This window comes from Oncorhynchus tshawytscha, linkage group LG11 (assembly GCF_018296145.1).
Source record: "Oncorhynchus tshawytscha isolate Ot180627B linkage group LG11, Otsh_v2.0, whole genome shotgun sequence".
In the NCBI taxonomy this organism is placed as follows: domain Eukaryota; kingdom Metazoa; phylum Chordata; class Actinopteri; order Salmoniformes; family Salmonidae; genus Oncorhynchus; species Oncorhynchus tshawytscha.
Window position 1 is genome coordinate 25,898,880 of NC_056439.1, and position 18,331 is coordinate 25,917,210.

The window sequence follows — 18,331 nt, forward strand, 5'->3', positions numbered from 1 at the left end:
AGTACTCTTGATAAGTAAGATTTAATGCCGCCATGTTTACATTTAGACCAGAGTTTTGTTATTACTGTGTAGCCTATTTCATTGTATTTATTATGTAGCCTACAGTGTATCAAGTATTTTATTTAGTACTCATTGTTAGGGTTTCTTCTGTCTATGGTTATTGATAATGTCGATGGTTATTGATATTTGTTACAGGATTCTGTAAATGTTTATTGAGGACCACAAATAATGTAAAGTGTAAATAATTTCTGTAATCATAATACATAAATTACTGTATTATGATACAGTAAACCACTGAAGCTGGAGACATATCTCCCTCACTAACTTCAAGCATCAGCTGTCAGAGCAGCTTACCGATCACTGTACCTGTACACAGCCCATTTGTAAATAGCCCACCCAACTACCTCATCCCCTTATTGTTATTAATTATTTTGCTCTATTGCACCCCAGTATCTCTACTTGCACATCATCATCTGCAAATCTATCACTCCAGTGTTAATGCTAAATTGTAATTATTTCGCCACTATGGCCTTTTTATTGCCTTACCTACCTAATCTTACTACTTTTGCACACACTGTACATAGATTGTTCTATTGTGTTATTGACTGTATGTTTGTTTATCCCATGTGTAGCTCTGTGTTGTTGTTTTTGTCGCACTGCTTTGCTTTATCTTGACCAGGTCGCAGTTGTAAATGAGAACTGGTTCTCAACTGGCCTACCTGGTTAAATAAAGGTGAAATATTATTTTTAAACAATGTTGTTCAAATATTTGCAATTGTCACAAAAAAAAGGAAAAAGTTGCTTAACCCATGTTACAATAGCCCAAAATAATGTGACTCAATTAAGATATAACACTAGGAAACACAAATGTGATTCATTGAACATGAATTAATGTTGGCCTACTAACTTGCATGTCGGCCTACTAATTTGTCAGCCTACTAATTTACGCGCCTCTCGGCAATTATGTTCCGCACCAGGTAGGATGGATGGATAGAGTAGACTAGTAGATACAGCGCATTCGGAAACTACTTTTATTACGTTACAGCCATATTCTAAAATGTATTAAATATTTTTTTTCCACTCATCAATCTACACACAATACCTCATAATGACAAAGCAAAAACTGTTTTTTATCATTTTTGTCCAATTAAAAATACTTCAATATCACATTTACAAAAGTATTCAGAACTTTTCCTCAGTACTCTTGAAGCACCTTTGGCAGCGATTACAGCTTTCCAGACATCTTGGGTGTGACGCTACAAGCTTGGCACACCTGTATTTGGGGAGTTTCTCCCATTCTTTTCTGCAGATCCTCTCAAGCTCTGTCAGGTTGGATGGGGAGCGTTGCCGCACAACTATTTTCAGGTCTCTCCAGAGATGTTGGATCGGGTTCAAGTCCGGGCTCTGGCTGGGCCACTCAAGGATATTCAGAGACTTGTCCGTAAGCCACTCCACGCCTTGGCTGTGTGCTTAGGGTCATTACCCTGTTGGAAGGTGAACCTTTGTGCCAGTCTGAGGTCCTGAGCGCTATGGAGCAGATTTTCATCAGGGATCTCTCTGTACTTTGCTCCGTTCCTCTTTCCCTCGATCCTGACTATTCTCCCAGTCCCTGACAAAACATCCCCACAGCATGATGCTGCCACCACCATGCTTCCCTGTAGGGATGGTGCCAGGTTTCCTCCAGACATGACGCTTGGCATTCAGGTCAAGAGTTAAATTTTGGTTTCATCAGACCAGAGAATCTTGTTTCTTGTTTGCCTTTTGGGAAACTCCAAGCTGGCTGTCATGTGCCTTTTACTGAGGAGTGGCTTCCATCTGGCCACTCTACCATAAAGGCCTGATTGGTGAAGTTCTGCAGAGATGGTTGTCCTTCTGGAAGCTCTGTCAGAGTGATCATCAGGTTCCTGGTCACCCCTCTGACCAAGGCCCTTCTCCCCTGATTGCTCAGTTTGGCCGGGCGTCCAGCTCTATGAAGAGTCTTGGTGGTTTCAAACTTCTTCCATTTTAGAATGATGGAGGCCACCGTGTTCTTGGGGACCTTCAATGCTGCAGAAATGCTTTGGTACCCTTCCCCAGATCTGTGCCTCGACACAATCCTGTCTCGGAGCTCTACAGACAATTTCTTTGACCTCAAGGCTTGGTTTTTGCTCTGACATGCACTGTCAACTGTGGAACATTATATGGACAGGTGTGTGCCTTTCCAAATCATATCCAATCAATTGAATTTACCAAAGGTGGACTCCAATCAAGTTGTAGAAACATCTCAAGGATGATCAATGGAAACAGGATGCACCTGAGCTCAATTTGGATTCTCATAGCAAAGGGTCTGAATGCTTATGTAAATAAGGTATTATTGTTATTTTTATAATACATTTACAAAAACCTGTTTTCGCTTTGTCATGGAGTATTGTGTGTAGACTCATGAAATACATTTAAAAAAAAAAACATTTTTAGAATAAGGCTGTAACGTAACAAAATTTGGAAATGGGGAAGGTGTCTGAATACTTTCCGAATGCACCGTACAGGCAGGCAGCCAGCATGGTGGTACCATGGGGGAGAGAGGTCGTTCGCTGCAGTGTGTCACGTGTCAAGCATCACTCACATGTAGAAGTTGCAGCTGCATGTGGGGGAGTGCGCTCTGTGGTGGGATGAAAGTGTGAGATTAGCTAATATTTTTGCAGAAAATGTTTTCGCCCCCGAGTATTTTTGGGAGTGGGAGACAATATCAAGCAAATGGAACAATATCGGAGAATTACCTATTTTCAACGCCACTAAATCTACCTTATTGTGACACACTGGACACATAAAGGTGCTTTCGGTGGCTTTTGAAGATGCCAACTGGCACAGAGCTTTAGGCTGCTTGACATATTGTGTTATTTTGATAATAAACACATATGCTTTAGCCTCCTTAGGCCTACATTCTATAATAATGGAACATTTGCAGATTGTGTAGCCTCATTTTTTTTTAAACTACAACAGCATTTTCGCCAGGACACAATTCTTACAAGCGGCTTTCAGAGACACATGCGAGCTGTTCGTTCTGCTGCCTCTGTCGAGGATCTGCCCTTCCGTCATTTGAAACAGGGACGGCATCCTGACCCTTCGTTGTGTGAAACGATACTCGGGCGATTCCTGCTGTCCGAACAATCTGCGGCACGGCGCTGAGTGGGTCACTATCTGCAGGGAGAGGGAGGAGGACGAGCACGTTGCCCGCTGTCCCCGCATACTGTACAGCCATGGAGCCGTTACCTGAGCAGAACTGCACCATGTCGAAAAAGAGCGTCATAGCTCAAATCTTCAAAGTTCGCAAGAGGAGACAGATGCTTTTCGTTCAAGTCTGTTTTATCTGCAGTATTTTATCTTTGACGTGGTGCATGTCCGCCCTGCTCACAAAAACAGGTGAGTAAGCTACGAGAAGAGACGGAGAGCCGAGGCATCCCAGGGTTGCCCGGGGAGGAACGCGTATATAATTACGGGATTATGTGGAACTAAAAATGAATTCAATGTTGTGATTGTGCACATTTGACATGCACCTCGTTGGTGTACAACACATATCTCGTAACTAATAAATATATGACACTGCTGTTTAAAATGATGTATGTGAAGGTCTTCTTGCCCGCCTCTGATCAATCCACTAGAAACTCGGCATAGTGGGACGCTGTAATAATACACATGGTTCGGGATGGAGATTGGTATTTGTGGCGTGCGTGTTTTCTTACATTCTCCAAAAAAAATAAAAAAGATGTAGGCGGAACGAGATTACAGCGCTCAGGATTTCAACTGGCCAGGCAGCACACGTCTATTCTGTTTGGAGAATTTGTTTACTCCAACTGTATCTGGAAAACTCAGATATAGGCAGACAAATAAGGGACGTATAGGCTATAGCCTATATATGGCCTGGCTGACTCACGTGGATAGGTAATCGCAGGGTATGTATGCGTGTATGCGCGTGTGTGTGTGAGTGTTTCGTATGTTCATGCATGAAGTTTACGGTATGTGCCGCAGTATAGGCCTATGCAAAACGTAGGCAATATGTTCTGGAATATAATGTGAGTCACAGGTCATTCTCAATCACTCATGATTTACACCAAATATCCACTTCTTTAAGACGCCCAAAAACATGTTAGTTTTCGTTTTCTATTGATTTCTTGGACATGTTGCTGTCTCTGTCGCGGTGGCCTAGGGGAGTTGTTGGGGGGCGCTGGAGGTAGACAGTGTTGCGCGCCGGCTGCGTGGATTTGTGGACAACCACGTCGATTTCAACCAGTACCGCTGCTTGGGTTTGTGGACAACCACTTCGATTTCAACCAGTACAGCCCAAAAATGACCTCGCTGTATTAATTGATCTGTACTACATCTCTCTCTGAAGACCGAAGAGACAGAGAACAACAGCATATGTCAATATCACAAAACCTGTTCATTTTTTTGTACAGAACATGACTGTACGTTTACCAATTTGGTGCCATAAATTATGTGTAAGAGCTGAACAAAAATGACCAATTAAACCTAAATCTATACATTTATGCACCAGGACACAAAATATATGAACTATGACCAGTCATTGAATCATTGTTTCAGGAGAGGTCACTCAGCTGTCAAAGTGTTACTCTGTTGGTCTTGATCCCTGAGGAAGTTGTTAAATCAATGTTACAAAATTACGTAAACAATTGAAAGATAGGGGGAGAGGGGAACGGTCAAGACTGGGGTTTGAATCAGCAATTTATTACAGGACAAGCCAAATAAATAGTTTTCTACCACCAATATGGAGGAATCACATGTAAACTGGTAATTAGCACCTGACAACTCCGGACTGCACAAAAAGTATGAGGGCATGTATTTCTGAAACTGTTCATATTTGATGCTGGCTTGCCTTTGATATGAATTATCCCTCACTTCTCCAGACCAGATTAGTTCACAACTGGTATGTGGAGCTTTAATGAACTACACACATACAGTGGACTGAAATATATTAATCTCTGTAATTTTCTCTACACACACATACACTGGACTTCTGAGTCCTGAAATATGTTAATCTCTGTAACTTTCTCTCTACACACACACACACACACACACACACACACACACACACACACACACATTCTCCCCTAGGCTACCATTTCAGTTTACCCACTTGCCTTTGGGCTCAGCTCTCTGTATCATAAGACCTGTTTATATCATGCCATTAAAGATGCCTATGTAGTCTGTTGTCCCTGTTTGAACATACCACTCGTTTTTTTCAATCGCTTTGGTGCTATTTTCACAAGTATCTGGTGAATTCTCAAAACTCAAAACTGCTAACACTTGTAATGCAGCAAGGCTGACATTCAAAACCTTTTGTTGTGCATTCGTGTTGTTTGGAGACATCTTTCACCACACAAACATTGATCACAAATATAAGTTTACTGTGAAATACCATGGGAACATAGATTTTTTTTAACAGAATGATATTTTAACAACCAGTTAATCCAATAGCAATGCAAGATACATGTTTCAAAATTGTCCTTTGAATGTAATATGTTACATTACTGTAAATTACAGCACATTACACTGTTTTCACATGAGGCAATACCCTTACAATTCTCAGCAACATTTACAGGAAATGTCATTTCCATCATTTCTATCCCATGTGTGATCAAAGGTGTAATCATTGAAATCATCTTTCACAATCATTGATGCAAAAACAGAAATGTATTAACTAGATATCATTACAACATAGGTGTACTGTAATCAAATTAAACACATTCAATTAATTAAAGAAAAAATGATGTTTAGCAGGCACAAGTTTGCATCAAGCCTGTCTTGAACATTTGACCATTGGTTCTCATTGACATCGCAGTAAATATACTCATTGTTCATGCACCTAGTGAAAAACATTTTGGAACGGTGAATTTCAAGCCTGACGTAAAGTAGGTCTGGATTGATGTCCTTACATGCCTCATTCATGGCCTGAAGGAAGGTGGCATGCTCATGGCGATGGCAATGGTACACCTTCGACCTGTATTGTAGTCATGTATTGTATTCGACAGTATTGTATTGCCGTGGTCCTGTGTGGCTCAGGTAGTAAGAGCATGGCACAAGCAACACCAGAGTTGAGGGTTTGATTCGCACTGGGGTCACATACCAAGATGTATGGACACACTGTCCATACACACACTGTCACTTTGGATATATTACAGTACTGCATTGGCAAAGGTAATTTTAGTAAAGCAGTGTGAACCTCCCCCATCAAAAAGGAACATCATTTTGGATACATGTTTACTGTGTAGGGGACGCATTTGTTACACACAGTACATATCTGATCCAATTCTTTCAAAAATACTGTGAAGTAAAATCTAAATAGTTATCATCATAATAGTACATTACAGTATATGTCATACTTTATATGTTTATACTTTACAAACATACATTAGGGCCTAGTTCTCAAAATCTGTTGTAGACAAAACCCGTTTCAAATCTACAGGTTTACCAAACGGTTAAGTGATTATCGAATAACAGCAGTAAAATGGAATAGTAAAATGTATTTTAACAAATGAGAAGACAATCGTATCAAAAGTCATGTGAGTTTTGGATTGTGAAAAGCAATTACTTTATATGAACATGTATTGCAATGTGAAACATGTCTTTTTAGATAAAACAGTAAGTTTGGTGTAAAAGTGAATTGTGTGTTATACTTAGTCAATTGAAAATGTACTTAAGAGGTTTGAAACAACTGCCTTGTGAAAATTCACCATATACTTGTGAAAATGGCACCAAAGCTTTTGAAAAAGACTTTTAACAGGGCATTATCAATTTGAACATCATCTCTTTGGATAAAACATCTCGCAGAGTTCCCTAATTGTATTAGAATAACAAGGAGCTTAAGGGGTTATAACAAACATGATATCACACGTAAAAGGATGTAAAATACGTCACCACAGACGAGCAACTGTTAGGGCTGGAGATAGCACTGTCTGGTCTGTTATAATCAGGCTTTTTTTAACTTACAAATGAGTCGCATTATATTCAGTCACATCCGTCTATATACATGTTGATAGGTCTATTAAACCACAATAAAATAAATATTATAGACTGCCACCCATATAGCATTGGTTAGTCCTAACTACATTCCAGGCTTTTGACTTCCTGGTCAGACCTAGATTCATTTCCAAGGCTTCTCCCAGTGGAGAGTGGCTGCACCTGAGACGGTCGCTGTCCGCTCTCATGTGGTGCTGAACTTCCAAATTTCGATTCCATCACTGTCTTGCTTCAATGGTGCTGAATATCCGGCCGCCGCTTTTACAGCTTGTTGGTTTAATCAACATTGGACCTTGTATTTCTGTGACAGAGTCACCACATGCAAAGACAAATGGCAGCTATATCCGATATGGCTCTGGTCAAAAGTAGTGCACTATCAGCCCTGATCAAAATTAGTTCGCTATATAAGGATTTGAGATGCAAAGCCCAGTGTTTCAATGCATGTTCACTGCCTGTTTCTTTCCTGATGTACTGTTTTATCCAAGCAATATACATTTTGATGTGGAGTGAATGCCGGAGTGGCGGCAATACAGTCACAGCAACAGCCCTAGGAGTGGTCCCTCTTGCTATTGAGACGATACACAAATATTTCCCTAGATAAATGTGTATGTACATTTTGTAAAGATGGTTCCATTGAAACTGAAGCTCATGCAGTGCTTTACATGTGGGTTCTACAACTAAATTAGGGATGATCTTTTTTGTCAGCTGTCCAACCAAAATCAAAATGTTAATGGTCTGATGAAAATAATAAACTATGTGGAATTCTATCAGGTAACAAAAATGTAAATGCCTCCGCCAAAGCCTGCCATCTTATCCTCCAACTGAGACGTTTCTATTTAAGTGTCTAATTGTCCTTTTATCCACTGTACTTTTTTAACGTTTTTGTTTATACATACATGTGTACAGATGATGCAATGTGTTATACACTGAGTGTACAAAACATCAAGAACACCCGCTCTTTCCGTGACATAGGTTGACCAGGTGAAAGCTATGAACCCTTATTGAGGTGACTTGTTAAATCAACTTCAAATCAGTGAAGATGAAGCAGAGGAGACAGGTTCAAGAAGGATGTTTTTTTAGCCTTGAGACAATTGAAACATGGATTGTGTATGCGTCCCATTCAGAGAGTAAATGGGCAAGACTACAGATGTAAGTGTCCCTGTGGAACGCTTTTGACACCTTGCGGAGTCCATGCCACGATGGGGGGGGGACGGGGGACTACTCCGGGTTTGACCATTATTGTTTTTAGTGCCTTAAAACTCAATTTGAGTGGTCCACAATGTGGTTGAAAGAAAATCTGTATTTTGTATTATTGTATCATTGTGGAGTGACACTTAAATTAATGTTCCTAACTCTTTTCTAACTCGAACATAGGACATGGTCTGGTCCTGGAGCAGGGGCTGGTTGACACAACAAACCGTCTGGGACGCAGGCTGATGGCCGTGGACGGAGACAATGACACACTGGATAAGAACTGCACAGAGCCAGGTAGGTAGTGAATCCTAAACATGTACCCTAAACCTGTACCCTAACCCCACCTTAAACCTACACATAGCTAGGTACTGTAGGTAGTGTACCCTATAACCGGTACCTTAAACCTGTAACCTAACCCTCCACCCTAAACCTGCACAGAGCCAGGTAGGGTTCTATTGTACCCTAATCAGGCCTAGAGACATGTTGTACCCATTATACAGTACTTTTCCCTGAACCTGTCCAGCCAGCCAGCTCCTGCAGCTTGGGAAGACTTAATAGGAAAGCTGTTCACAGTGTGTTATACAATGGCACAGCCTACATGCTTCCTACAGCCTACACATGCTCTGAGTCAGTCAGAGACAGAACAGCTGGGGTGAGATGGGAAGGGATTGGTTGCCTTGGATGTTTCACTATATCTACTAGCTCTCTAGTTATTATATTTGTTCTTTATACGAGCAGCAGTTTTTCCTACTGTAATTTCTGCTTATGAGATTTGCAAATGAGGGCAACCTTGGTGTCCAGGTGGGTGGGTGCAGCCTCCAGCTGGATGACGAATGAGATGAGTTGGTGTTGGAGGCACAGGAACGAACTGTAAAGGTCCACTATGTGGGCGAGAGAGAACGAGAGAGAGAGAGAGAGAGAGAGAGAGAGAAAGAGAGAAAGAGAGCAGAGAACTGAAACCTGACAGCATGCAAACCCAAAATTATGAGCATAACAAATAATAATATCATGGCAGCACTGACTGTGGCATCATGAAATCTTTCCTATTTTCAATGAAGAGTGAAGAGTGTTCTACTGATGGTTTCTTTGGGGGGGGTATTGATTTATCATAGTTGTTGTTGACACACTTATGTGTTGATATTGATTCTATACACAACCTTCAGCATCAGTACAGCCCCCAGAATGGTGCTGATAGTCAGCTTCCTGATAGGACCTTGGATGTGCTGTCTATTAATAGAAGTGGATGTGCTATTTTTACACCACGATACAGTGGTGAACTGATGTACAGTATCGACTGACCGACTGCTTCTCACAGTAGGAGGGACAACCACACACCTTAGAGGACCCCGAAACCCACAGACAACACATACATTGTATTTCTCTGTTTATTTGAAAGGCTGATGTTCAAATGGGATAACATGCTTCTTAATCCTTCCAGTCATCATTAACCGAAAAAGCAAGTTGTATTTTAGCTGCTCAAATCTGTTCCCACTGCTTAGCCTGTTGACATACACATTGTCATCCTTTGTGTTTTGAACAGCAGGGAACACATTTTTTTACCTTTATTTAACTAGGCAAGTCAGTTAATTAAGAACCAATTCTTATTTACAATGACAGCCTAGGAACAGTGGGTTAACTGCCTTGTTCAGGGGAAGAATGACAGATTTTTACCTGCTTGAGGATTTGATCTAGCAACCTTTTGGTTACTTGCCCAACGCTCTAACCACTAGGCTACCTGCCGCCCATATGGTTATGCAGCAGAGGAGTTGCAAACATCAAGGCAGAGCACCTAAGCCCTGACTGCTGAGTGAACTCACTGGAAATAGTGGATGGATTCAGAATAGAGTAAAACACATCTGGCCAGTTCAGTTGATGAAGCAGATACATTCAGAATGCCTCATACTGCAGTAGTTTGCGCTGCTGTCACAGTGTGCCCTCCCTCCTAGCTTTCCCTCTTATGTCCATAGTTTTCCCCCATCCCATAGTTCAACCTTGCCTCACTCAGAGTTGGCCCCAACTCCTCTCGACTTTAGTGCTGACAAGCAGAGTCTTTGTGAGAGTAACGCACGCACACGCGCACGCTCACACGCACACACACGCAGCTGTCAGACAGTCTGGATCAGCAGTGAACTGTGTGGCCTTGTCAGGACCCAGCAAAGAGCTTCTCCACTGATAGCTCTCAGCAAATCTGATTGTGTGTGTGACACATGGACTGGTGTGTATGTCTATGGTATGTGCCAGTGTGGTGGTGAGATCTGTAGTGTACCGTACAGCATGAGGGCGGGGAGGCAAAGAGAGAGGAGAAAGAAAAAAAAAGGGAGAGATGGAGAGAGAGAAAGTGGAAGATAGCGAGTGTGGAAGGGAGAAAGAGGAAGGGAGAGACAGATAGAGGGAGAAAGAGAGAGGGAGCTGAAGGTCAACTAGAGGTCATTGTAGCTATCAGAGTGCTAGTTTGGAGACTGTTAGAAGTGTGTGAAATCCCTCTTGGGTTTTTGAGTGGTTTTGACTGATAGCGTCTCTGTCCAATACGTTATTCTTCTACTACTGTATTCTACTGTACATACTGTGATGACTCTAGTAGATATAAAAATATCTTCTTCAACCTTCTTAATGTAATTAACACTTAGTAAATATTTAATTACAATAACTAGGTGGTCATAATGTGCAGTATGAATCTTGAGGGAACTGCTAAACATTAATTGTCCTAATTTCGAATCAACATCAAAGAATTCCCTTGCTACAGTAAGAAGGAGGGGAAGCATCACAGACTATCATATACTGTAAACCCAAATAAGATAAATAATTATCTTCGGTCATCGGTTATCGTCAGGTTATCGTCATGTTATCGTTATGGCCGTGTATTTTCCCCCTCAAGCCGACGGCTCTCAAGGAACTACACTGGACTTTGTGCAAACTAGAAACAGCATATCCTGATGGAGCATTTATTGTAGCTTGGGACTTTAACGTTTTCACACATACCAACACATCGGTGTGATCATTCTACAGTTCTACAGTGGTCCCTGTAGCGTACGATCACTATCACATGATAGTTTCCGGATTTGACCATATTAATGACCTTAGTCTCGTATTTCTGTGTGTTATTACATTATAATTGAGTCTATGATTTGATAGAGCAGTCTGACTGAGCAGTGGTAGGCAGCAGTAGGCTCGTAAGCATTCATTCAAACAGCACTTTCGTGCTTTTGCCAGCAGCTCTTCAATGTGCTTCAAGCATTGCGCTGTTATAACTTCAAGCCTATCAACTCCCGAGATTAGGTTGACAATACTAAAGTACCTGTTAGAACATCCAATAGTCAAAAGGTATATGAAATACAAATGGTATAGAGAGAAATAGTCCTATAATAACTACAACCTAAAACTTCTTACCTGGGAATATTGAAGACTCATGTTAAAAGGAACCACCAGCTTTCATATGTTCTAACTTAAACATTAGCTTTTTTACATGGCACATATTGCACTTTTACTTTCTTCTCCAACACTTTGTATTTGCATTATTTAAACCAAATTGAACATGTTTCATTATTTATTTGAGACTAAATAGATTTTATTGATGTATTATATATTAAGTTAAAATAAGTGTTCATTCAGTATTGTTGTAATTGTCGTTATTACAAATATATATGTCAAAATTGGCCGATTAATCGTAATTGGCTTTTTTTGGTCCTCCAATAATCGGTATTGGTATAGAAAAATCAAAATCGGTCGACCTCTAGTTTATAGTATGCATGTTGAAGGGGGTGTGTCGTCTACAAATCGTTCACATCCCACCATTCACTTCCGGAAGTTCCCGAAAAATGGGTGAACCCTTACTCACCTCATTTTGATATAACATCTTTGGTCCGACAGACGATTACATGAAACGGTATACATTGTATGTCAGCAAACATGGCTCCACACATAGCTGGAATTAGCTTAGCTCATCATAATCAGTACAACCTTCAAAAAAGTATTTTACACACATAATATGTGCCCATTAAAATCTATGCAAGAATCGGAATGCATGTTTTGTCACCAGTACTTAAAAACATGTGAATAAAGCAGTAAATATATAAATAATTACCACACAAAACATTTTCTAATAGGGATTTATTGATACAAGTGGCGCGTGCCGGCAGTCAATTACGTAACCTCTCACTCACACTCTGAGCCATTCAGTGTTGTTGTTTATGTATGTAGCTAGTGATATAAGCTGTAGCATTAGCAATGTCTTTCAAAAGGAGACAACTCACAAATGCGGAAATTTTGGAGATTTCTTTTACATTCTGACTATGAGTCTGAGTATGAAAGTCAGGAATCGGATTCTGACAGGGACAGTGAGAGTGAGGAGCTGCCCCCTAACCTTATAGCCATTGAGAACCCTGAATCTGAGGATCCCTTGTCCACTGGAGGTCCCTTTGAAGATGCTGGTGGTGAAGGAGGCAGACCGACAGTGGAAGGCCGCCACCCCTCCTGGCCCTGCTGTTTGCTTTGATGAGTCCCAGTCTGGAGTGCAAATCCCCTTGCCATTTCCATCTGAGGCAGAGTGCTTCAAGTTGTTTCTGACAGAGGAGCTGGTGGGAGACATAGTAGGAGATCAATCACTATGCCTTGGAGCTACAGGAGAAGAGAGAACCAGGAGTGGGGGGGAAACTCGCTAAATGGGTGACAACCACAATTAGTGAAATGTATACCTTCCTGGTGAATGTCCTTCTCATGGGGATAGTAAAGAAGACCTCCCAAAGAGAATACTGGAGCACAGATCCTATGTTTGCAACTCCCTTCTTTGCCAAACTCTTTTCCTAAGACCGCTTCCTAGTTCTGCTGTGATGCATTTTGTCAACAATGCAACTGCAACCTATATGACCCGTTATACAAAATAAGAAATGTTCTTACCAGCCTTACATCAGCATTTGGTCGGGTCTTTGTGCCATACAAGGAACTATGCGTTGATGAGTCCCTGATGTTATGGAAAGGTTGGTTCTTTGTCATGTGCGACGTGAAGACAGGATTTGTCCAGGACATTATAGTTTACACAGGGTCCACCACTGACATCCAACATTATGAGGGGCTTGGGGTGTCCAGGTCTGGGTGATGACCATGCTGGCTCCTCATCTCGGCAAGGGACATGCCTTGTACGTGGACAATTCGTACAGCAGTCCCACACTCTTCCAGCATCTGCTCTCCAACAGCACAGGGGCCTGTGGCACAGTCAGGTCGAACAGGAAGGGGATGCCGGCATTCGGAGGCAGGAAGATGCAGAGAGGGAGGGTGGAGTTCCAGGAGAACAGGTAACGGTTGGCAGTAAAGTGGCATGACAAACGAGACATCCGTGTCCTGTTCACTGTCCATAGAGTAACCAGGTCGGCCACAGGGAAGGTGGACCACCTGACGGGAGAGAGAAAGATCAAACCAGACTGTCTGCTTGACTATAAGCTCAAAATGGGGGCAATGGATAAGGCAGACATGATAAACAGCTTTGTAGAATGTACTCAGAAAACGACCAAGTGGTATAAGAAGATATTTTTACATCTGATCGACACTGCTGCCCTCGATGGCCGACATGGTTGTGATGGTGTGATGATTACTGAACAAGGTATTTTTGTAATTGGACGTACAGTTCACATACAAATCACAAACAGTTCCATTATGCAATTATAGTGACGATATCTCACCCACCTACCCACTGCCTCATCATCCTCTCCCTTCCATCATCCTCCCCACTCCCTCATAAGTCAAGTAATTATCAAAAGTACAGAGAGAACCTCATGAGAGAGTTGCTGGAGGAGCACCACACCCCTCTGCGCCCATCCACTGGGGGTCGTCCTGCTGCAGGCAATCCCTTACGCCTCACTGCATGGCATTTTCTCTGCAAAGTCCCTCAAACTACTGCTCAAAGGTAGTCACACACAGAGGCACTGTAAACTCTGCCTGTCTGGCACCAGGAGAAGTAAGCAGAGGAAGTTGACAAAATAGATGTGTTTAGCTTGTGATACACCTCTATGTATTTCACCATGCTTTGTGGAGTATCATATGCTTAAGCACTATTATTATTTACAATGACGGCCTACACAAAAAGGCAGGCCAATTGTGTGCCGCCCTATGGGACTCCCAATCACAGCCAGTTGTGATACAGCCTGGATTGGAACCAAGGTGTCTGTAGTGACGCCTCTAGCACTGAGATGCATTGCCCTAGACCTCTGTGCCTAAGGCAATGCCTTAGGTTGTCAGAAGGCCAGAGTAGCTTCAAAAGACAACACAAGCTAATACTTCTCTGACTCGATTAGCATTGTTTTACAGAGCTACAGTGGTTCCTCCTTTAGAAGTTGCGAGCTTCCCCGCGGGACTTAGAGGTACCCAGCGTCATGGCTTCATTGCTCCAGACCACCACAAGGGGGAGCTAGAGCACTCATTATTATTATTATTATTATGCATTTTGGTCCCAAGGTTTTTAATATGACCAATCATATCGAGTGGTTCCAATGACGAATTTGACGCGGGCCACCCGTCCCTGGTGACTTCAGCAAAGATGGCTGACAAAACATTATGAGGAAGCATATATATGTAGTTATAACGTCATAACGAGTCAAGCAAAAAATGTACAATTGAGAGGAATATGTTAGTTAATGTAGAGACAAAAGATTGTGCACATTTTTTGGTCATAAAGTTAATTTACGAAAATCGCTATTTAGAAAGTTTTTTTCCAGCCATATCCAATACCAGGTGTATCAAACTCATACATTATAGCAAGCAGGGAGCAGGTTTCGAACCCTCAACATTCTTGCCCAAAGTCCATCACGCTATTGACTGTGCCCAAATTGGGGTTGGGGCCAAATGTGGCTAAAAACACTTGATCAATTGGAATCTTGAACATGGAAAGGGGAAAAAGTATTATTATTAGTTTTCACAGGCGTAGCAGGATGGGCTATTAGCTGAACAATAAACAATTCAACCTTTACTAAAGAATTGTCCAATTGCCGTGCTAGGTGTGAACCCCCAACTTGCAACAAATCATTTTCAGGACTATCTAGTAAAAGCAGTGGAGAGGCGCAATAGGTTTCTAGGAAGAGGCTATTCTCCACAATGTGTGGATGAAGCTCTTAATTTGGCATTGGGGGAAACACGAGACGAACTGCTACAAAAAAGACCCACTAAAGCTAAAGAACATTCTGTAATGTTCACAACCACATATACTTTGAACTCACGGAAAGTGGGAGATGTGGTCAAGAAACACTGGCATGTTTTATTTACGCAATAAATTTGTCCATGGCAACTGCCAGCCACAAAAGAAAATCAGCCAGGCTCTTTTACGCCAAATGGTAGCTATAAATGCTGAGGCTGCGCACAGTGCAACAATATGATGTGTTTGAATATTTTTGCCACCCACACTCAGGAAAACGGTTCCAAATAAATGACATTATTACGTGCTCCACTACCCATGTTATCTACATTATTAAATGTCCATGTGGGCTGTGCTATGTGGGTAAAACCTCTCATTATCTCAAACAGAGAATCAATGAACATAACGTTCAATTAGGAGAAAGGACAGGGTTATCCAGTCGCAGTACATTTTAATGATCTAAAACATGACATTTATACCTTTAGAATTTGTGGAATAGAGAAAGTTAAGATATCAGACAGGGGAGGTGATATTAATAATAAAAGACAATGTTTTGGGATTTTCACCCTCCAGACATGATTTCCTAAAGGCCTTAATGATGAAATGCCTATGTATGTTATGTTGTAAATTTGAACATGAATTATGCTCCCATTTCAGATTACTCTGACGTTTTTCTTACACTGTACCCAATGATTTATGAAAACTTGCTTGGTAGGTCGATGTCCTCATTGTGGTTTTACAGACGTGTTTAATATGTTTTATGTACACACTATTTGAATATTTATGAAATGCATATTGTTATATTTGGTAGCACTTATTTGTTTTTCCTTCGCCTCCAACCCTTTTCGATGCGTGGAACGGATGTGGGTGTGGCTAGGTCTACATAAGGGTTAGCAAAACTCCCAAAAGCTCTGAGGAAGGCCGTGAGGCCGATACATAAAGCTTATTAAAGATCAGTGATACGATCAAGAGCAGTGTGCGGATTCCTTCTTCTTTTTTCTCATCTTACCCAAGTGTTGCCATGCACCTGCAAAAAAGATAGCTCAGATGTGCGAGTGTCACGGATCCCTCCGGAACTTTCATCAAGCACACCTGTCCCCTATTCCCACTGATAGTATTTATGTGCCCTTTGGTCTCCATGGTCTTGTCGATTATTGTTACAGTGTCAGTTGGTGTGTGTGAGTACCTGTGCTGTGTGTTTTGGGCTTCCGTGCCCTTGTGGATTGCACAGATGATTACGGGACTCGTCCCGTGTGATAATAATTGTGCGTGTGTGTTATTTATTCAAGGTACTCCTCGCTCTTTTGTTTGGGTTTCAACCCTGTGTTTTTGTTACGTGTTTGTTTGGTCTTTGTCCCCGTGCCTTTACACAGCATGCCGTAATTTGGGCTGAATAAAAAACCCTATTACGCATTCCTGCGCCTGTCTCCCGAATCTCTTCATACCAACGTGACAGCAAGGGCCTTTTTGAATTTTGAATTTGACTTTACAAACAACAAGAGGGCTTAATTGGAGTCTATTTCTTCGAAGCCTCGAACTATATCACATAACTTAACTGGCTGAGGTAGGCTATAAGGCTTAACAACCTAATAGAAGTATGATTTTTTAAATTAGGCCTACTTACAGTTGCAACTGGTCAAAAATGTAGCATCCTACATAAAACAATAATTTAAAGAAAAAAAGTCTGCACATTCGAACTAAAACAATGTAAATAAAAAGAACGCGCACATTTGTAAATCCCAAACTCTAAAAGTAATTGGAAAGGTAGATACAAATTATGTGTGACATTGTGGTTACAATAAAGAATGTAGCCCGTCATGCAAATGTTTCCTATTAGCAGGACAATAGACTTTTTATAGCCCGGCTACTGTTGTGAAAATCCCTCAACTTGCAATGTATTTCGATGCTTAAGTACTCTCAAGTGTTACATTTCTAACTCAAAACAGTATTTCTTCATTCATTCTTCAACTTCTTTATGCTTTCCTTAATCTTCTTGATCTTCTTCCTTTTTTTCTGTAGCAATTTTTAATAAAGTTTTTTGTTTGTCAGACGAATCTTTGGGTCGAAACTACAGAACAGTACAAAACAAGCGAACACACATGGTTAATGTTCTGAGAATGTAAAAAAAATATATATATATATATATATATATATACTGTATATCCATGCCAGCCACACCTGTGAGCTCTAGAACTCCACCTTTGACAGGCAGAGTCAACATATGTGACGGGTTCGTCAGGTTTTTGGTTCACCCTCCAGCTGTGGGGCTCAGCTTCCTGCAGGGCAGACGGAGCGAGAGGTTCCTGGTGGAAAGCCAGATGTGGTCACCAGGATGGAACACGGGAGCCTCACTGTGGTGGCGGTCCGCCTGATCCTTTGACGGCGGGTGGCGCACAGGAGCCTCACGTGTCTGGCATTCCACACCTCGGAACCACTTATCAACTGCAGGGGCCTCAGTCCACGGAGCCAGGGCCGGCTGATATCCCAGGATGCACTGGATGGGAATCAGCCCGGTGGATAGACTGACAAAGTGAGTTCTTTGCGTATTCACTGAGGGAAGGAACCGGGCCCACTCCCCAGGCGGGTCCTGGCAGTGAATCTTTAGGAACCTCCTCAGCTCCTGGTTGGTTCTCTTCACCCGCCTGTTAGACTGAGGCCGGTACCCGGATGTGAGGCCGACCGTGGCCCCCAGCTTCTCCACAAAGGCTTTCCAGACCCGTGACAAGAATTGGGGACGACGGTCGTAAACGATGTCCTCTGGAAAGCCATAGTGCTGGAAGACCTGCTGGAGTAGTGCCTCAGCGACCTGGAGAGCAGTAGGGAGACCAGAGAGAGAGATAAAACGAAAGATTTGAGAATCTGTCAACAACCAGAATGGTGGTAAAACCATCAGAAAGGGGGAGATCCATTACAAAGTCTATGGGCAGATGTGACCAAGGCTACTGAGGCACGGGAATGGGAGTAGTTTACCTGCTGGAGTGTGCAGAGGAGATTTGAATTGAGTAT

The 18,331-nt window shown here is 41.9% G+C and overlaps 1 protein-coding gene across 4 annotated transcripts in view; it reads left to right on the forward strand.

Annotated features, from left to right (window-relative positions):
• The first annotated feature begins 2,615 nt into the window (after positions 1-2,615).
• Positions 2,616-18,331, forward strand: part of slc24a4a (solute carrier family 24 member 4a) — a 62,304-nt gene continuing 46,588 nt past the window's right edge. For all 4 annotated transcript variants that reach the window (XM_042329966.1, XM_042329967.1, XM_042329968.1 and 1 more), the window contains exons 1-2: positions 2,616-3,399; positions 8,389-8,502. In XM_042329966.1, the coding sequence (XP_042185900.1) occupies positions 3,237-3,399; positions 8,389-8,502 (277 nt within the window). In that variant the 5' untranslated portion in view covers positions 2,616-3,236. The remainder of the gene's footprint in view (positions 3,400-8,388; positions 8,503-18,331) is intronic.